The sequence below is a fragment of the Kryptolebias marmoratus genome, linkage group LG14, assembly GCF_001649575.2.
Source record: "Kryptolebias marmoratus isolate JLee-2015 linkage group LG14, ASM164957v2, whole genome shotgun sequence".
NCBI classification, from domain to species: Eukaryota; Metazoa; Chordata; class Actinopteri; order Cyprinodontiformes; family Rivulidae; genus Kryptolebias; species Kryptolebias marmoratus.
This window is the reverse complement of record NC_051443.1, coordinates 2,548,855-2,569,491: the sequence shown is the minus strand read 5'-3', so window position 1 is coordinate 2,569,491 and position 20,637 is coordinate 2,548,855. Positions and strand designations below refer to the sequence as shown.

Sequence of the window (20,637 nt, the reverse complement as noted above, 5' to 3'; positions counted from 1 at the left end):
CTGTCGCCAATACAAACCAGACTCTCACACTTAGTAGACCCCCAATACCATACTCACAGAGATTCAGATTAGCTAAGGAAAAGAGCAGGAGACACTAACTGCATGGCTGCTCACATGGATAATAAACCAAAAGTGAAACCTAACTCTGCTTAGGTGCAGTTACTAAGTCTGAAATCTAAGGGGCAAAAGATAAATAATAAAAGATGTTCCAATAGTGGCTAGAGCTGTTGCCTCCCAGCAAGAATGTTGCAGGATCACTTCCCGACCTAATAACTTTCTGTGTGGAATTTGCATGTTCTCCCTGTGCAAATATGGATTTGCTCTGGTTTCTTCCCACAGACCAAAACATGCATTTTAGGTTAACTGTAAAAATTCTCCCTAGGTGTGACTAAGAGCGTGAATGGTTGTTTGTCTCGTTTGTCTCTGTGGCCCTGTGATGAACTTGCAACTTGTCCAAGGTGTCCCCCGTCTCGCATAGTGACTGCTAGAGATAGGCACCAGCTCCCTCCAACCCGGAAAGGAGAAGCGGTTAAAGAAAATGGATGGATGTTCCAATGCAGCACATTGTTTATTCAATTCAATTCAATTAAAAAATACTTTATTTATCCCAAAGGGAAATTAAATGTTGTTGTAGCTCATAATCCTGGTTTTGTTAAAGAGTTGTTATAGATGAAGATTACTGTAGGCAGGAAGGATCTCTCGTAGCCGTCTGTCCCGATGTGTCATCAAGAAAAAAAGAGGAATAAAGTTTTCAAAAGCAATATCTCAGAATGAATGGAACAGAGCTACTCCAACATGCAGCCACCTTGAGCGGCGCAATTCTAGAACTTATTGTTGCAGGCAATGACTTGCCAATTAACAGGGACCACCTAGGGTGGCCGATCAGGTTCCAGGGCTAGCAAGTGCCACCCCTCTGCCTCCACCCCTACTTGGTTTAAATCCTGCGCAGATTCTTACTTGTTTGTTTCTTAATAAACAAATTGTGGCTAAATGCTGATATGATATCAGAAGTACATATTTACAAAACCTTCACTTTTAGACTGGCGTAGATTTCACCTTCCAGCAGGACAACAACACAAAACATCCAGACAGACCTAGAGTGGAATGGTTTACATCAAAATATATTCATGTGTTGGAATTGCCCTGTCAAAGTCCAGACATAAATTTCACTGAGACTCTGGTAAGACTTGAAAACTGTTGTTCAGATTCTCTCCATCCAATCTGACTGAGCTGCAGCTTTTTTACAAAGAAGAATAGGCAAAAATTTCAATCTGTGGTTGCGCAAAGCTGGTGGAGACAGAACCCAGAAACCTTGCAGCTAAACTGCTGTGACAGATGGTTTTAAAATTATTGACTTGGGGGGGATATGAATACAAATGCGCAAAACACTTTCAGATTTTTATTTGTAAAAAATGTTAAAAACCATGGATCCTTCCACTTCACAATTATGTGCTACTTTGTGTTGATCTGTCACATAAAATCTCAGTAAAATACTTTGAAGTTTGTTGGTATAAACCGGACAAAATATGGAAAACCTCATGGCGTGTAAAGACTTTTTCAAGGTTGATATATATATAGAATATCAAAATGTGCAGAGTATTCCTGCTCGAGATGTTCCTAATGAGTGTTTCTCTGTGATGTAGGTTGTTGACTTTGGGTTTGGCTCTGCTACATTCAGACATCATCACTAATGCAACAGTCAGAAATGTTCTCAGAGAGAAGATTTATTCTACAGCCTTCGATTACTTCAGGTACCTTCACACCGACTCAAACTAGAAACCTATACTAAATAAGATCTCGGTCTTCAACTAACAATCACTTTCAGGCAGCAAGACTATTTGATATGTTGACTATTTGTTAGCTTTTATTTTAAAATATTTTAGTGGTTATTTTATGTAAAAATATTTTAGTGGTTATTTAACAAATTGTTTCAGTCTGTTATTTGGTTGTGGTATGTCTAAAGCCCCATTTGCACTGGATTAGTTTTACCTAGGGACTACATATAATAAAAAAATTACCCCCCAATGTGGTGCATTCGCATGGGACAGCCAAAGCCTGAGATTTTGCTGAAATCTTCTGGATACGCTCTGTATTGCGAAATATCCGCTTAGGTTAAAACTACTTTTCAGGCTATGGTCACAGTCACAGCTCAGTGCTGTGTTACTGCCATTGCTATAGTGCTGTATAGCAGGCTACAAACAGAATAAAATTATTCTTATCGCACAGAGCAATGCATGATGTGAGCCACCATTTGCTTGTGATTTTGCTCCTTCTCTTCAGCCTTTACTTTTTTATGGTAACCGTTACAGGTTGATAGGGTTTTGCTGGCCTGGGACACAAAAGGTTATCCTTGCACTCCAAAATAAAATTGCCAAAAGTTAATAAAAATGTGCCAAGAAAACAAAAACTGCCTAAATTACGAATCGGATTCCACCCATTTATGTCCAAATCATAGAGATGCCTATTCACATTGGATTAGTATTATCATATGACCTCGGAGTTCAGCAAAATATAGTAGGTAATGTGCGGGGAATTTTTACTTTACAAATTACTGACATGGCCAATTCGCACGGGATTAATAACAAAGACCATCTCTGTAATTATTACGTGGTCCATAGGTATAACTAATCCTGTGCGAATAGAGCTTAGGATGGATATTTACCCTGTTTTCAGGCAGTAAATTGTAGTAATATACAGTTCCATTTCGTATAGGCTTCGCCCTTTAAGGCTATCGCTAGTGGGTTTATCCCTTCGTGCGCAGCGCAGCACAGAAAACTTTAGTCCACGCCCACCTGCTGTGTGGGCCCCACCCCCAGTCCGTATAAATTACGGTGAGACCGGGTATTTGGCTCCCTTGTTTTCTTCAGCTACAGCAAAGCACTAAAGAGTGAAAAAACAACAAAGATGTCCAGCACCAGCACCATCCGCCTATGCCCGTCCTGCCTGACCGGCTACATCATGGGCTACGACCGGCATGACATCTGCGAGGAAGATGCCTAGGTCCCCGCCACGCCGACCTCGCCCTCACTCCCCAGTTCTCCTGCCGTCCCTGTGAACTCCTCTCTTCTGAGGAGAAGCAGAGACGAGCAGCCTTTTTCAAAGCTAGTGCCGAGGCTGAGGAGGTTTCCCTGTGGCGGAGTATTCGCTGGACGACGCCATCGCCCTTTTCGATGCAGAGCCGTGCAGGGAATCATATGATTCTTCCGGCAGAGGCGATGCTAGCAGCAGCTCCGCTGCTTCTTCCCAGCTAGGGAGCGTGATAGCGGAACAAGGACGGCTGAGTGAATGTTCAGCCGCCTGGGTTCCTCCCACGTCAGCGGCCACTCCGCTCCCAGCTGTAGGCGCTCTCCTCCTGGAACTGCCCGGCATAATCCAGGAGGCCGCTAGCGCAAAGGGACTCTCCGTCCCTCCTCCTCCCCTGCCCCGATCGGATGATCTGGTGGAAAGGTTTGGCTCTGCCTCAGCTCGTCGCCCTGACCCCATCTGGCCTTGATTCCAAGCTGTGACGTCATACTTGGACGAGGCTGCAGCTGGGCCTGGCAAGCTGAAGGCGGAAACCGAGTTTTCTCTCGGTTCTCCCTCTGGAGCAGAGCCTTGCAGAGGTTTTCAGAGCGAAGACTTCCCGGACGGCCCAGCGACCTGTTCCCCCAGGCAGGCACGATCAGTTGATCACCAAGTTCACAAACAGTGCCCATCAGTGTTCGTTCCAGTCAGCCACGGCAAACAACACCATAGCCCTGCTGGCTTTCAGCATTTCGAAGAGGCTGGAGGGAACAGACCTGCTGGAGGAGACGAAGAGCTCCCTCTGTAAAGCCACTGATGCCATTTTGAACCTGTGCGCAGCCTCTACGGTTTGCCTGTCCCGCGTTGCCACCTGCCACCACGTTGCCACCTGTCCCGCGTTTCCGCTCCTCCGGCTGCTGGAGGGACCGCCGAAGCCAGCAACAGCAGCAGAGACGCTCCACAGCTGTGGCAGCGGCTTCCCGCCCCATTCCTCCGCCGGCCTGCACCACCAGGGAAACAGGCCTTCCTGACGCACCAACCAGCGACCCAGCGTTTTCCCAGAAGCCAGCAGCAGGCGCTTTCCTGGACCAACCAGCCGCTGGGCTCACGGAGGAAGCAGAGAAGAAATGACTCATTGGGGGGAATGTGTGTGATTCTGATGTGTGTTTTGAAATAAAACAAAAACATCTCTGAAAGGGCAGATTTCAAACAAATTCCAGTCTGTCTGTCAGATCAACTGATCTCACAGCAGCCCCTCCTCACACATTCCCCACCCAGAACGAGCCAGTAACCTCTAAACAGCTGGTTAGGAGGCACCGCAGTTAGGCAAGTTCCACAAGGAACTCTGTCATATCAGCCAAAACTGATTGTCCTCAGCAGACCGAGGCCAGAAAAATCTCTCGTTTTTTGCCGGGGCCTGTCTTACTTTCCGCTGCTTCTCCCCACTCACCGCGCAGTGGGAGTAAATGTTCTTTGCCACGGCAGCAACAGCCTCCTCTGAAACTGCGTCTCATTCACAAAAGTGCCGACACCCCCTCTCAGTGTGCGCCAGCTTACCTCAATACTGACGTGAGCCCACAGCTTGAGCACAGTACAGAGGCGGACAGACAGCCCTTTCTGTCTGAGCTCCCCATGGGTCCCCCCAGGAGAGCCTCAGAGGCAGGTGACGGCAGGAGGGGCTCTAACTTGGCTGACGTTCATGAGAACCATGACACAGCACAAAAATGCGCGCCCGCTTTCCAAGCGTTACTCAGAGTGGCAGCGAGTTTGTTCCCTGGACAGGTAGATAGACCGATGTCAAAAAAACGTCATTTCCAGAGTTCCCAACGGAGAGGAAAACATGGGGTTTTACTCCCGCTATTTTCTGGTTCCAAAGAAAACGAGAGGGATGAGACCCATTCTTGATCTGTTTATGTTCAACAAATCGATCATAGAGAGACAGTTCCACATGCTGGCAATCAAACAGCTGCTGGAGAACGTTCACCAGAACGACTGGTTTACCTCCATAGATCTGAAGGACGCATATTTTCACATCCCCATCATTCCGTAACAAAAAATTTCTGCGTTTCTTCTTCCAGGGCATCCCGTATCAGTACAACCGTCTGCCGTTCATTTACTCTCTCACCTCACTCACGTTCTCCAAATGTGTGGAGACAGCTCTGCAGCTGTTACACATGGCAGGAATGAGAATCCTTTTTTATCTGGACGACCTGCTATGACGCGATCGGAGCGCTCGCGTCACATCTGCTAAATCTGGGTTTTTCCATAAACTGAGAAAAAAGTTCTGTTCTCCCGTCCCAGATAATTATTTATTTTTATGGAGTTAAACTCAACCTCGATGAGAGCCCAATTATCACAGCCGAGAGCCAACGCTCTGACTGCTCAGCTCCGCCATGTCAAACCCCGCAGCATAGTGACAGTTCTGTCTGTCATGTGGCTCCTGAGGATGTTGTCAGTGGCTCACATCGTGGTTCCGCTGGGCCTGCTTCAAATGAGACGCCTACAGAGATGGTTTGCCCGCCTGTGCATAGATCCCATGCGCCAGAAGAGACGGATGATTTCTGTCCCTCCCTCCGTGGGAGCCGATCTGACTCATTGGGAAAACCCTCTCATCCTGTCAGAAGGAGTTCCCCTCAGCAGACCTACGTCACACGTTCACAGACGCGTCCCTGTCAGGTTGGGGGGGGGGCGTGTCTGTCCCAGGCGGTGGGCGCACAGTGGCCAGACCACATGTCTCTCCACATAAATGTGCTTGAGCTTCTCACAGTGTGGAAAGTGATTTAGCATTTTGCTCCTCTGCTGCGGGATCTCATGCTCTGATCCACATGGACAACAGAGTGGCAGCAGCCTACATAAACTGTCAGGCAGGCGTCGCGAGACAGCTGCTGTGCTGGGCACGAGAAAAGCTGCTCTCCATCAGAGCAGTGTACATCCCCTATGTCCTGAACAGAGGAGCGGACATGTCGAGGGGCGGTCCTTGCCACGGGGACTGGACGCTTCATCCCGAGCTGATCTCTCGGATCTGGAGCAGGTTCGGCCGGGCGGCAGTGGATCTGTTCGCCACAAGGGAGAACGCCCAGTGTCAGCTGTGGTTTTCACTGAGTCCACGGGACGATCCACCGTTAGGAGTGGACGCCTTCACTCACAGCACGTTGCCAAAAATGCTCCTTTATGCTTTCCCGCCAGTTCGGCTGATCCCGCGGATCCTGGATCGAGTTCGGGAGGAAGAGCTGTTCCCAAACCTGCAGCAACTGATGTAAGGCCAGCCGTGGAAGCTGCCGTGGAGGGAGGATGCGCTCCTCCAGGCAGGAGGAGCGATCAGGAGTTACCCGGAAATAGGTCAGCATCTCTGGGTCTGGCTGCTGAACGGATCCGCCTAGAAAAACTGGGCCTCCCACAGGATGTGGTGCGCACGATCCAGGGCGCACAAGCCACTTCCACCACTATGCTGTACACATAAAAGTGGGTAGCCTTTCAGTGCTTGTGCACGGAGAAAGGCGTGAAGGCCATTTCATGTCCGTTAGGCTGCGTGCTCTTATTTCTGCAGCAGCTGATGGACAGAAAATTAGCGTTCAACACAATTAAAACTTATGCTGCAGCTATTTCTTCTTGTCATGAGGGTTTTGGTGACAGAACAGTTTTTAACCACCCACTGATGAAGCGTTTTCTGAAAGGTGTATGGAGACACAGACCTGTGTCACGCCCACTAGCCCCACAGTGGGATTTAGCACTGGTTCTGTGCATACTGGTTAAAGCTCCATTCGAGCCTTTAGATCATGCTCCACTTAAATTTCTGTTTTTTAAACAGCCCCGCTGTTTGCTCTGACATCTATCTGCGCTCTCTGCTGCTCCCTCATGTCTCAGATTTCAAGCTGATGGCAGCTCAGCTGTGCTGCGTCCTAACCCTGCTTATACTCCTAAAAGCATCACAAGCTCATTCAGATCGAGAGTGATAACTTTGGATGGTTTTTATCCTCCTCCTCATAACTCTGAGGAGGAAGCCACGTCTCATCTCCTCTGTCCCGTGCACGCGCTGTCGTGTTACGTGGAGCGCACAGCCGCACTGCTCCGCTCTCAGTGTCTGTTTGTGCATTACAGAGACAGCTCTGTAGGACGTCCTCTATCCATTCAGCGCCTCTCACATTGGTTGTGTGAGGCTATTTCTGAGGCTTACAGCTCCTCTGGGCTGGATCCTCCAGAGAACCTCAGAGCTCACTCCACCAGAGGCAGTTCATCCTCCACGGCTCTGCATGGAGGGATGACAGTGGAGGATATTTGCACGGCAGCTTTTTGGTCATCTCCGTGCTCATTTATTCGTTTTTATCTATGTGATGTCTCCACTTTCTCCATGACCCATTCTGTTCTCAGGGTTCTGACAGAATGATTGTTGTTATTTCATGGAGCGTTCATTTGGGCTCACACCTGTCTGCACGCAGACGCAGTGTGAGATGTTTATTATCAGTCACAGTTCATGACTGCTGAAGTTATTGTAATTGAACTGTTCCTCCTGAGGAGTTGCTGACCTGCTCTGCTCATCATTACACTGTTACAGTTTGTAACCTCCGTTGTTCCTATTCACAGCAGCAGGTCTGTTATGTCAGCCCCTTTTTTCACCAGGAATCATTTGCTTCTCTGGTGCGCTGCCGCGCATGGAGCGCATAATTACGCATGCAGGAGGCTGAGTGATGAAATGTGTTATGTGCAAGCAGGTGCTTCATGTTTGTGTCTGGATGGACCCAGTGAGGCATAGACTACATCCTGCTTCGCCTTTAACCCACTAGTGATAGCCTTAAAGGGCGAAGCCTATACGAAATAGAACGTTGGTTACGTATTGTAACCCCAGATTCTATGAGTATAGGCGCAGCCCTTTAAGCTCTGGGCCTCACTGGTTCCTAAATGGCTGAAGAAAAAAGCTATTTGGGAGCCGAATGCCCGGTCTCACCGTAATTTATACAGACCGGGAGTGGGGTCCACACAGCAGGTGGGCGAGGACTAAAGTTTTCAGTGCTGCGCGCAAAGGGATAAACCCACTAGCGATAGCCTTAAAGGCCTGCGCCTATACTTCCACAGAAACACTTTCACAAAACGTTCCAGGGACCCATTTTTCTGCTGTAGATATACATCCAGTAATTACTTTCTAAGAGATTCATAAAAATTCTTCCAGTGGTTCATGAGACAAATACACACATGCACAGACAGACACTAGCAAAAATATTTTTGCCCGTCACCTACAGGCAAAAAGCAGGCAATAATAAATATATAAATACTTATAACTCTACTCCTTACAATACAGCTGTTTGTGGCTTTTGCAGTGTGTGCCCGAAGTTTCCCACCCAGGGTGACAAGCACCTTCGTGAGGACATCAGCATCATGATTCGCTTCTACGCAAACATCCTGTCGGACAAGAAGTACCTGGCAGCGTGCCAGCTGGTCCCACCTGGTGAGCTTGGTACCACCCCAGGCCCAAGCACACTCTCTGCTGGGATATTTGGATCGCTTATCGTGTCCAGCACCACTCCGATTTCGATCTTAAGTAAGAGTAAAGTGGTGGAGCCCGGGCTGCACAGCAGCAAGGGAATGCTGTCGCACCTGGCAAATCTGATACTGCTTCTCACAGAGCTGCTGCTGCCTCATTTTAACTCTCCTTCTTTAGTTTGTCACATTTTTACAGGCAGGCAACATTCACACTATAGGTTCCTTTTTTTTAGTGTCTTACAGACATTTTTTTTGAGTAACCGTTTTAGCGTTCTTTTAGCTGTTTTTGTCCATTTAGGTATTAAATTGTTTAGCTTGTTCAGGACATTACAACATTATGGCTGCTTTTTGTAACTTCTATATTTTTTGAAATATTTAACTTTATTTACAATTTTTGTTTCTTGTGGAAATGCATTGGTGTCTTTTCAAATTCTTTAAAACCTTTGCTCTTTAACATCCTTAGCACATTTGCTTTATTCTTAGCATTCAGCTGCTGGATTTCAAATTTTCGCTTTTTACTACTGTTTTGCTCATTTTAACTTTGAAGTATTGTTTTGCCAAATTTAGCTTTCATCTACTATTTTGCTGGTTTTATCTTTCGTTTCACAAATTTTAGCTTTTGTACTCTTTACTCTTTAGATTATTAGTTTTTGCTTTACTCATTGCAGCTGTGAGAAGCACAAATTTGTCACTTGTTTCAAGATGCATGATTATTCATAAGCCCACCCCACCCTACCCCCACACAACCTTCCTCAGTAAGTTCAGTATCAGAAGAAGAAACCACAATTTAAAAAGTGTTTTTCTTCCACCTTAAAACCCCTCTCCTCTTCATTCATGATGACCCAAAGTAAAGATATAGTCTCATTGTCATACACATCGAACTGCTTTAGGTAGAGGAGTTCTCAAATCACAGATTCTGGATCAGTATCAGTGATCTGAGACAACTTCTACCTCCATTTACCCGAGAATCCTCTGCTTTTAAATGCATGACCATGACAGCAGAAAACAACTAAAGCCACATAAGTCATCTTGCTTTATAAATAATCCCTTAGCATTGATCATGTTCTTTGTGTTTTTTACTGTTTAGAAGTTGGAATAAAGACATACTGGTTTTGAAACACACTGGATGTTACAGAGTAGATGTACCAACCATTTTTCTTGTCTCTTACTGAATCTGTTCTTATGTTAACAGATAATCAGGATTCTTCTTTGAACAGTTTGTCAGTGATAAACGCTGCTGACCTGAGGAGCAACATGGACTCAAGCTCTCGCTCTCAGCAGAGTGGACAGGGATGGATCAACACCTACCCACTATCAAGTGGCATGTCCACCACATCCAAGAAGTCGGGTACAATGTTACTCATGCACTTGAGCAAAAAACTACAAAGAATAGAATAGATTTAGTGCTTTATGTTATTATACCACAATATGAATACCTCATAACAAATTGGATGAACAAATAAGGTAGGGTAAAGTCTTATAACAGTCTGTTCACAATTCATATTAAAGACCTGTATTGGGTGATCTGACTGTAAGTAGTCAACTCTGACTAAAAGAGTTCACACCAAGTGGTTAAATGTGTACCAAAAACGTTTTGCATTCAAATGATACTCTGTATGTAGGTACACACTCAGCCACATCCCACAGAAGGCTGTCAGATCAGTGTGACAGCAGGTATTCTGATGTTTCTGTAAGAATTACATTCTGTCATCTGAACGTCATTATTATTTTTACATTAACACGGTTCAGAGCCATTTGAGTCACATTTTTGTAGTTACTTCCTAGGTAAGTTCTTTTGGCAGATCCCTTCTTCAGGGGTTACAACAGTGAGCAAACTCGCATAAACGATTTGGTAATTGTTTTTATGCCAGATGCCTTTCCTGCCGCAACATGGGCTTGAACCTGCAACCTGGGGATTGCAAGACTGCGGCACTGACCACCGAGCCACTACAGCCCCCTTGTAGTTACTTCCTGATGATCTTAATTACCTCATTGTGTGTCATACAAGACAATTTTGTTGTGGCAGTTGTAAATGAAATACCAGGAATGGCAGTTTAAACTCCTGAACTGTATTACAGCATGTGTCATCACACCATACGCCACTACAGCACTCCATCAGCTTGATCTCCCTCTGCCACTCTATTCAACAGTCTCCTCTGTATGGAGCTAAATCAGTCTCATAATTCACAAATGAGCAGAATGATTCCCACGTGCACAGAAGGATTCACAAATGCACAGAACAATTCACAATCAGGTATTTTCCTTGTTTCAGCCAATCATAAGAACGCACCCCCATGTGGGACACGATTTACTTCTAAGCCAATCTCAGTTTAGCTTGTGACCCGGACCCCAGTTGCTGAAGCTATTCAAAACAACTCATATACTTCACATTCCTTACCTCTGTGCTGGCACCAGCGGGTTGCCTTAGCAGTGAAACGTCATAGCCATAGAATACAATGGTGCGTTCAGGGTCATATGCGTAAGTGGGAGAGGCCCATTCTTAAAGCGTTTCTGCTGAAATGCACAAACTGGTGAGGTTTATTGCTTGCATAATGTTAATGATGCCATGTTTTGTCCAAAATAGTTTTTTAGGGCAAACTTAGTCACTGGCATTAGTTGGTTTATTGCAAATCACATGCATATGGTGGATAGAAAGCACTAAGCCACAATTCTCGCAGCACCTACATTTCCTGAAGGCAACATGACTGACACGAGCCTCCTTCCTTCTTTGTAAGCTGAATAATCAGAACAGACTTTATCTAAAACAAGACTCACCCTTGTTACATCCTGTAATCCACTCCAAATAGGATTCTAATTATCAGCTCATTACAGTTTTTAGCCATAAATAAAAATAATTAAATAGATTAAATAAATAAATAATAAACAAGCAAACAAAAAAAGCTTCAGAATATTCAAGAGGATGGGTGTTCTTTATCTAGCTGGCAGCTGAGTGGACTTCGTTTTCCTCCCTCAGTCTAAAAACATGCATGTTAGGCTGCCTTCAGACTGCCATCATATATGACCCATGAGGTGTCCAACTGTGCAGTTTGACATTCCTACATCACACTGTTGCAAAGTTAGAGCGTAAGGGCAACTGTGATGTTGACCTTTGACCCCGTCATTTTGACATCAACAGTGATCACCCTTGACCCATGAGATGTCCTGCTGTGGAGTTTATAACATGTTATGTCTTCTGTAACAGGAATGTTAAATTCCTGTTATATAGTTGCAGAGTTAGAACACGGACTGTTCAGTGACCTTGACAAGGTGAATTCCAAAGAGCTATTACCTGGAAACTTTGCATCAGTAAATGATTAGATAAAGGATGACCCATCTCTTAGATCCTGTGGCAGGTCTTTGCTGTCGTTTCTTCTTTTTATTTAAATCTTAAAAAATCTCATACTATTTTAATCAGGGGTGGAAATTAGCACCCGCCACCGGCCAAATGTGGGTAAATATTTGAAGTGGCGGGTGAATTTGATCATCACACACGCCACTGTGGCGGGTTGGCAATTTGAACAGAAAAGGTGTTATTTGTCCTCATGACATATAGGGGGCGGTAATGTGCTCGAGTTGCTGCTGTTACGTCGAGCCGCGTTCCCCCATCAGATACGGTTCCCCCTGTGTCTCCGTAAATAATGACTTATCTATTAACAGAATTGTTTAGAGGGGCAAATATTTCTCATTAAAAAAAAACAAAAAAACATAATTCTTTTAAAAATAAAATGTGCTAATAATATCATAATACAGAGAAATAAACATAGGTAAGGAATTATTGGTAAATTATTTTTGTCCTATGTTTTAGAGGGGGAACCGATTATTTCAGACGGCTGAAATATTTGGTTCCCCCCTGGTAACTTTTGCAAAAAAAAGAACAAATGTCTTCAAATTCACAGGACTTGTTGTCTATGATGAGAGGAATAAACACAGTTAAAGACATGTTGGTAAATTAACTGGTTGTTGTTGGACAATTAATAATCTAAATAACATTCAACCCGAATGTTATTTAGATAAAAGCAAAATACCACTTCAGGCGGAGAAAACCGCCTGAATAATAAAAATATTACAACAGTTCACTGCAAACCCATATGATGCACTCGATCCACTACAGATTACATGCAGTCTAACACCAAATAGGTGTTCTGATGAGAAGCTATTTTATTTTCTGTTTTTCAAGAGTAGTCAAGGGAAGAACCGAAAGTTAAACGTTTTTTTTTAACTAAATCAATGACGTCATGACGTCGGTCAGTGTGCGTTCGCGCCTATGGCTGGTGTTCTGACGATCTGTGCTTCCTCGTCAGATTTTCCTAAACAGCGATGTCTAACGGTCGGTGCTACCCGTCAAAAACTGCTACCATCATGTTTACAAACCGACAACTACAGTGGTTCGTGTTAATGTTAAATATCATTGGATACTGAAGTGGAAGCTTAGGAGTTATGCTTAGCATAGCATTGGAACAATTTATATCCCCGACAAAAACCTTTCTAAAACCACAAAAATCACTTCCTTCATCAGAATATCCTACCTGTTAAATACAAGCGGGTAGCACAAATAGATCTATGCATTAAAAGCAGCAAGTGCCTGAAAAACATTACAACTTACATACAAAAACCTACAAAAGCACAAAAAAATACTTCAAAAACACTCCACAAAAAAGGAATTACACTTATCTGAATTTTTTATGTACAGATATGCATCTTTTAATGGTTTAAAATAAAATAAGAAAAATCTAGTTAATTCCATGCAGTGTCCAGAAAGAGGTGTTGTTCAGCTTGTAGGGCACCACAACTGCTTCCACCCACCTCCATCATCGTCATCATATGAAATTACTTTTTGTCACAACAAAAAAATAGTGGCTGTTAAAATATTTGAGTGGCTGGTAAAAAAAAAATTAATTTCCACCCCTGATTTTAATACTCAACAGGGAAATTCATTCTTTGTTCTTTTTCCATCGCATTTGCGGGCATACACACACAGACCAGAAGGCTGCCATCGAAGGCGCCTGAGGAGCATCTTAAAGAGTTAAGGGCCTTGCTCAAGGGCCAACAGTGGGGCTAATGAGGGTGGGGGCAGATGTAGACTCTTGACCATTTGTCCAATCAGGTTACATTTTGTAAAGACACAATGCATAAATGTGTTTTAAAAAGGTCACAAAGTTTTTTCAACAATTCTTTTTAAAACATTTTATTTATTGAACATTTTCAAAAGTATAACAGTCCAGTACAGTGCATATACAAGTTATTTAAGATATGTAGCAAATCCAGAATGCATCTACAGCAATGTCCTTGTTGGGTATAACATTTCAGACGGTTGCCCTCTGATTTCTCAGGTACTCCAACACTACCAAACTTTAATGTAAAAAGGTCCTTCTGGTGGTTAATATTAAATTTTAGACTTTCCAAAGAAATGTAGTCTGATCAAGGATTTCTACAAATATATTGAAGGAGGCTCATCTCCCACCCATTTAGTCATGTACAGTATCCTTCTGTAATCTTACAGATTCAGGGATACAGTATATCCTAATAAACACACTATTGGATTGGGCTGTAATTGCTGCTTGATTATCATACTAACCTCATGTCATGGAAAGAATCAATTTCCAGTGAGTGTTAGATGAAAATCACTCAAACAGGTTTATTTATGTATGGTACTGTCAGGAACCGTGGAACTGATGGAGAAGAACCCAGTGCGCAGACCCATATTAAAGAAACTAAACTGATTTATTAAACTAAAGAAACAAACGAAAACAAAAAGCTGACATGGCAGCAAAACAAAAGGATAAGCAGAACATAAAGCACGGAGGAGCAGAACCAGGAATGGTGGCGAGACAACGAGCAAACCAATGACTAACAACAGACGACTAACACAGACAATGAACCAGCGACTAGTGGGAGAAATGACCGGGTATTTGAGTACTGAGGATAATGAGGTGAGTGGGAACAGGTGGAGTGATTACAGAGTCGGGACAGGTGTAGATGGGCATGGTTAACAGGCAAGTGAGTGACTGGGGAAGGGTGAAATGAAACATGAACATGAGACAAAACAAAAAGCAAATACAACAGAATCGAAACAAAACAAAAACCCAAACCAAAGAAAAAAAATAAAACATAAACAAAACCCATATAAAAACCAAATCACCACAGTACCCCCCTCTCAAGGGCCGGCCCTAGACGGCCACAAAAAGAAAAACAAAATACCTAGCACGGGAGGGTGGTGGGGGGTAAAAACAAAACACAGGACGGAGGGCTAACACAAAACAAATTCATCAAACAAAAAACCGACCAGGCAAACGGCCTGGGTGACAAAACAAAATCAAACAGCCCCAAGACAACCAGGGAACCATCAAAGTTCTTGAGGATGTGGCGGGCGACCAGGGCGGTGAGGTTCCCGGGCTCGGCAGAGGACGAAGGGAGCTCAGAGGGCTCGGCAGAGGGCGAAGGGAGCTCAGAGGGCTCGGCAGAGGGCGAAGGGAGCTCAGAGGGCTCGGCAGAGGACTCTGGAGGTGATACTGAGGGCACTGCAGGCGGGTCAGGAGACGGGACTAAAAGTGCTGCAGGCTGCACTGGAAAAGCTGGAGGGTGACGGGTTGACGGGTGAACAGGGAGTGAAGGTGGTTGATGATTAGTGGAGGTGTTTGATAAATGTCCTTTTAACTGAGTAACAGTTGCGTAGATGTCTGAGTAATGAGCCAGACCGAGGAGACCAGGATAGGACAGGAGGATTCTCTCAATGATATTGCAGGTGACTAGATTGTGTCTTGGATCTGAATTGGATGCAGTTGACATTAGCAGTCTATTTATTTGGTTAGAGATTTCTATGAGTTTGTCGGGGGAAAATTGTGAACCAGGAAGGGGAGACGTGAAAACTAATGTTACTGATGGAGGCGTGGTGGTGTCTGGCTGATCCATCGAAGAGACAGAAGTTGCGTCCGGCCGATCCATTAAGGAAACAGGAGAGGCGGCGGCTTCCGTCCGACCCGCCGGGGAAGCTGTGGTGGCGGCGGTCCGTCCCACCGGAGGGGCTGTGGTGGCGACTGTCTGTCCCACCGGAGGGGCTGTGGTGGCGACTGTCTGTCCCACCGGAGGGGCTGTGGTGGCGACTGTCCTTCCCACCGGAGAAGCTGTGGTGGCGGCGGTCCGTCCCACCGGAGGGGCTGTGGTGGCGGCTGCTGCAACCGGAGGACACGAGAAGACTGCCGCCTTCTGTGTCTTCTTTCACCGATGGTGGTTCCGGAACACAGCAGAGACGATTGCCGGGGAACGTGGCCCCTGAAGAAAAGCAAGCGGATGTTCCTCCCACAGCTCAGCCAGGATGAGCTCTTTTTCTTCAGGCGTGAGTGTAACACCAACCTTGGAGCCTGCTGGGTTTGAGTGTGGCTGGTTCATTCTGTCAGGAACCATGGAACTGATGGAGAAGAACCCAGTGCGCAGACTCATATTAAAGAAACTAAACTAATTTATTAAACTAAAGAAACAAACGAAAACAAACAGCTGACATGGCAGCAAAACAAAAGGATAAGCAGAACATAAAGCACAGAGCGGCAGAACCAGGAATGGCGGCGAGACAACGAGCAAACCAATGACAAACAACAGACGACTAACACAGACAATGAACCAGTGGTGGGAGAAATGACCGGGTATTTGAGTACTGAGGATAACGAGGTGAGTGGGAACAGGTGGAGTGATTACAGAGTCGGGACAGGTGTAGATGGGCGTGGTTAACAGGCAAGTGAATGACTGGGGAAGGGTGAAATGAAACATGAACATGACACAAAACAAAAAGCAAATACAACAGAATCGAAACAAAACAAAAACCCAAACCAAAGAATAAAAATAAAACATAAACAAAACCCATAGAAAAACCAAATCACCACAGGTACACAACATACAGAGAGCCTTAAGGCCAATAACAATTAACATCAGAGTCCCAGCTCCAAATGGGAAGCTCCGAATCAAAACTCTGGCCCCCCAAGTCAACACAGGAGCTTATATTAAAGATATTGGAATATTGGAAGTGAGAAGGAAGGTCTAAGGAGGAGGAGCGAGTCAGTCTGGTTTCCATGGAAAAAAAGTAAAATGAAATTCACATTTGGGATGTTGTGCTGAAAAAATGACTCCAAACATGGCAGGTTAAACCACTTTTAGGGTGAAATATAAAGGAAATTTAAAATAGTCCAAAAACATCCACTTTCACCCCAGACCCCAGAGGGTTAATAGCTAATTTTGATTTACGTTGTGTAACACAGCAGTTTATCAGATTCCAGCATTTTAATCTAAGCAAGCTGGCAAATATCTTGATCATATTTAGCTCCCTAAGAGTTTAAAATGTGTGTGTGAGGGGGTAATATTTTTAATAAATGCCTTAATTCATAAGAAAATTACTGACACTATTGTACTGATTAATATTACCATTATGACTACTAAATACATGCCATTTAAATCATTATTAGTACTGATTATTCTGTATTGTATATGCATGCAGTTCAGATAATCTTCCCTCTGTACATTTTGCATTACATTTCCCCGTAACTTTGCCAACCCCCCCAAAATTGTTCTTAAGAAATTTTCTTGTTTATTGTCCCCCCCCAAAGATGAGATGGGATTTACGGCCTTGATATGCGGTGATATATAGACATTTTGTACGATATTGTATTGTATTTTTCTGAATCTGTTACATATGGATATTTTAGAAGATAAAAGTAAAATTTCCTCTCGTATTTCAATATCTATTGTTGTTTTCAGCTGAGTCTCCTATGATTTTCTTAGAAATGATAGTCATAAAATTGGCATAAAATTTGGGGTTGTTTGACACTGTCTAAAAGTCTTTTCTAATAAGTTAAAGTGATCTGGGAATTTCTCTAAACTGAAGGTAAATTAGATTTTGGGTTCGACCACCTCCCACTATCTATGACAATTAGTTGGTAAAGTCTGCTTGTGTGCAATGTAAAAGTTGTCAGATGAGACTAAAACTTAACACTTACGCCATCAAGGGCAACATCACATGCAGCACAAACTCATACCCCAAGAACACCATCCCTAAAATGAAGCATGGTGGTGGCAGCATCATTCTGCGGGAATATTTTTCATCAGCTGATAAATAATGGAAACTAATTTTGAAAACTTTCTTTAGTCTTTTTTAAAATTCTGACTGGGATGGCAATTCAGCTTTCAGCATGACAGAAACCCTGAACATGCTACTAAAACCACACTGAAAAAGGTCATGTTTACATTACAAATATTAGAATCAAAAGCCACATTTTTATTCAACTTAGAATCTGGACTTTGACATTCTGTTTTACACTTGCAATACCCCTTGACAAAGTTTAAGTAATTATTTTTTAAGGTTTAGGCAAAAACCTAAGTGGCATGACATGCCAAACCTAACTTACCCCTTTAAGGCCTGTCATTGTAATGGTTTCAAAAAGGGGGCTACAAAAAGGTTAAAATAGAATGGTGGATTAATATACAAATTTAGGTTGCCTGTTGATTCAACCCCATCCAAATATACATTTTATTTCCCAATTGTGCAACAACAATACAATAACAGAGAAATCTCAAGATACTTATAGACAAAAAGTGAACAGTTTAGGTTTATGTGTTTTAGGCACAAGGATAAAAAAAATGCTTGATAAGATTTACTTGTACAATTATTAATTAGATATACATTGAATAATTAACCAAAAAATGTTTATTATAGCTCTGAAACTATAAATATTCGTTTTGAAAGCTCAAAAAGTCATTACTCATTCAATTTCTGTAGGCTTTTACTTAATAAATTTCTCAAGTCACGACGTGACACATTTTCAAATTCCAAAAGCCGTTATAAGAAGTCAAACTAAAAAAGTTTTTAAAACCAACTCTGTGGTTTCACTTCCTGCATTTATTTTTCTAGGCACATCCAAGAAGAGTAACAGAGGAACACAGCTTCATAAATACTACATGAAACGCCGCACTCTGTTGCTGGCATTATTGGTGAGTTCAAAGAATTGTTTTGTTTGTGTTTGTTCTTTACATTCCTCACTCTTGGACTCTTCCCCTTTGTTTTTAGGCCAGTGAAATTGAACGACTGACAACATGGTACAACACCCTTTCCACTCAGGAGCTGGCCATTGCCACTGAGCAGTCAGTGGAGACCAGCATTGCCAACTGGAGGTCCAAATACATAAGTCTCACAGAGAAACAGTGGAAGGACAATGTCAACTTGGCCTGGAGTATCACCCCTTACCTGGCTATGCAGCTACCGACAAGGTGACACAATAAGCCTTAAATATTTACAATGTGAATTGAAATACGTCAACAAAAAATAGACAAATATTATTGGACACAAATTGGAGAAAATGCATTCTTGATTGTTTCATTGCTCTGATCCTACAGCCGTGCTTGCTTTGTTTTCTCAAATTGAGTCAATTCTAATTCAAATCAATTTTATGGGCAACTCAATATTACAGATTCAGGTTGGCTACTGTTGAGCTCTGCTTTTGTTGCAGTTAGGTTTAGTTAACTGGTAATGGTCAAACTGGTTTTATGGTCAGCCAAACTGCATGTTGCATAGTCGATTAGTGTCAGATTCCTAATATACTCTTATATGGAGTCCTTTAGAGGATATATTGGTGAAAAAAATACTTGAAATAGTTTTTGCATGCACACAGAAAAATAATGCGTGCACAAAAAAATCTATGTTTTACTGTACAAAAGAACAGTTCTGATGCTAACACAATAATATCTAGTTCACACCAGAAAAGTGTCTGATGTTCAACATCTGTTGTTACAAATGAGAATATGCAGTGCATTTTAGTGTCTGTTTTTGGTATGGAAAATAAAAAAGATTTAATTGAGCTTTATTTTGATCTGGGACTTGCCTACAAAGACATTGTAGCTGTGCTTGCCAGATATAATCATCAATTAGTTATTTTATATAATCAACATTATTCTTTTAGTTTTTGAATGATATAAGGAATATTTTTGTGTTTTCAGGAAGTTGGATATATGTTGGATATATGTTTCAGAAGCCATTCTCTATTGGCTAAGCAGTCTTAGTTTAAGGTAATTTGGTTTGCTAGGCTATTGGGGAGATTATCTGGTGCCAACCAAATAGTTTCCTGTGCAAACCAGATAATATTAGATATCCATGAGAATGTTTACCTTACACATCAGATAGTTTCTCATGCTCACAGGAAAATATTTTAAGAGTTTGTTAGGTTCTCTGTATTTTTAAGAAATGTCTTCATATAATCTTTTGTGACCTAAGCCACACTGCTTGTCTTGAATCTGTGGTTTAACAGTCAGTCAGGGTTTTTTTTTTGCAACATCCTGAAGTAAACCTTTCCAGGGAGGCTGATAGTTGAGTTTCTGAAACTTCTTTTTAAATATTGTCATGACAATTTTAGTCTGCCTGGTCCTCCATGCAACATTAACAAGCCATATCAGAGATCGGCATCTCAGAATCTCATCCACCTTTGGTGCCCTGGTGCCATGCCGCCCGGGAGCTTTGTAACTACCTTGGCAACCTCTACCAAGCTCATCTCCCACCTGAGTCCTCAAACTTTGCCTTCTCAGAGATGGATGTGATGATTGGAGGTCCTCAAAGTGTTACCTAATTCATTCAACAATATCCCCAGTCTGGGAAATTGCAATACAGTACCCAAACCAAGCACAGGATGCGTTAGCCCCTGCTTTGCTATTCTGAATCATCAAATGAATGGCTAGAACCTCCTTGAAGCCAGCTGTGAGTCATAGCTATAAGAGATTTTACCCTTAGCAAACAAGAAAAAAATAGAAAGAAAAAAATATTGAATAATTAATTATTTAAAATAAAGTCAATAATAAAAGAAATGAAAAATGTGTAAATATACATGTATTTCCATACACAGTGCATATACGCCAGGGCTATTCAACTAAATTGTTCAGAGGGCCACATTTACTGAAAGCCAACAGCTCGGGGGGCCGGATGTACAGCACTTAAAATTATCATGTAAAAAAAACAAGTATTACTACAATCTGTCCATCCATCCATCCATCCATCCATCCATTCTCTTCCGCTTATCCGGGGTCAGGTCGCGGGGGTAGCAGCCTAAGCAGGGAGACCCAGACTTCCCTCTCCCCAGCCACTTGGGCCAGCTCCTCCGGGGGAATCCCAAGGCGTTCCCAGGCCAGCCGAGA

The 20,637-nt window shown here is 43.2% G+C and overlaps 1 protein-coding gene across 5 annotated transcripts in view; it reads left to right on the top strand.

The window, feature by feature from the left end:
* pi4kaa (phosphatidylinositol 4-kinase, catalytic, alpha a) overlaps positions 1-20,637 on the top strand; it is a 222,391-nt gene that overhangs the window by 129,091 nt on the left and 72,663 nt on the right. For 2 of the 5 annotated variants that reach the window (XM_037979489.1, XM_037979493.1), the window contains exons 35-40: positions 1,644-1,751; positions 6,190-6,342; positions 8,316-8,536; positions 9,671-9,826; positions 18,371-18,450; positions 18,527-18,726. In XM_037979489.1, coding sequence (XP_037835417.1) covers positions 1,644-1,751; positions 6,190-6,342; positions 8,316-8,536; positions 9,671-9,826; positions 18,371-18,450; positions 18,527-18,726 — 918 coding nt within the window. The remainder of the gene's footprint in view (positions 1-1,643; positions 1,752-6,189; positions 6,343-8,315; positions 8,537-9,670; positions 9,827-18,370; positions 18,451-18,526; positions 18,727-20,637) is intronic. The other 3 variants (XM_037979490.1, XM_037979492.1, XM_037979491.1) reach the window with 3 other exon arrangements.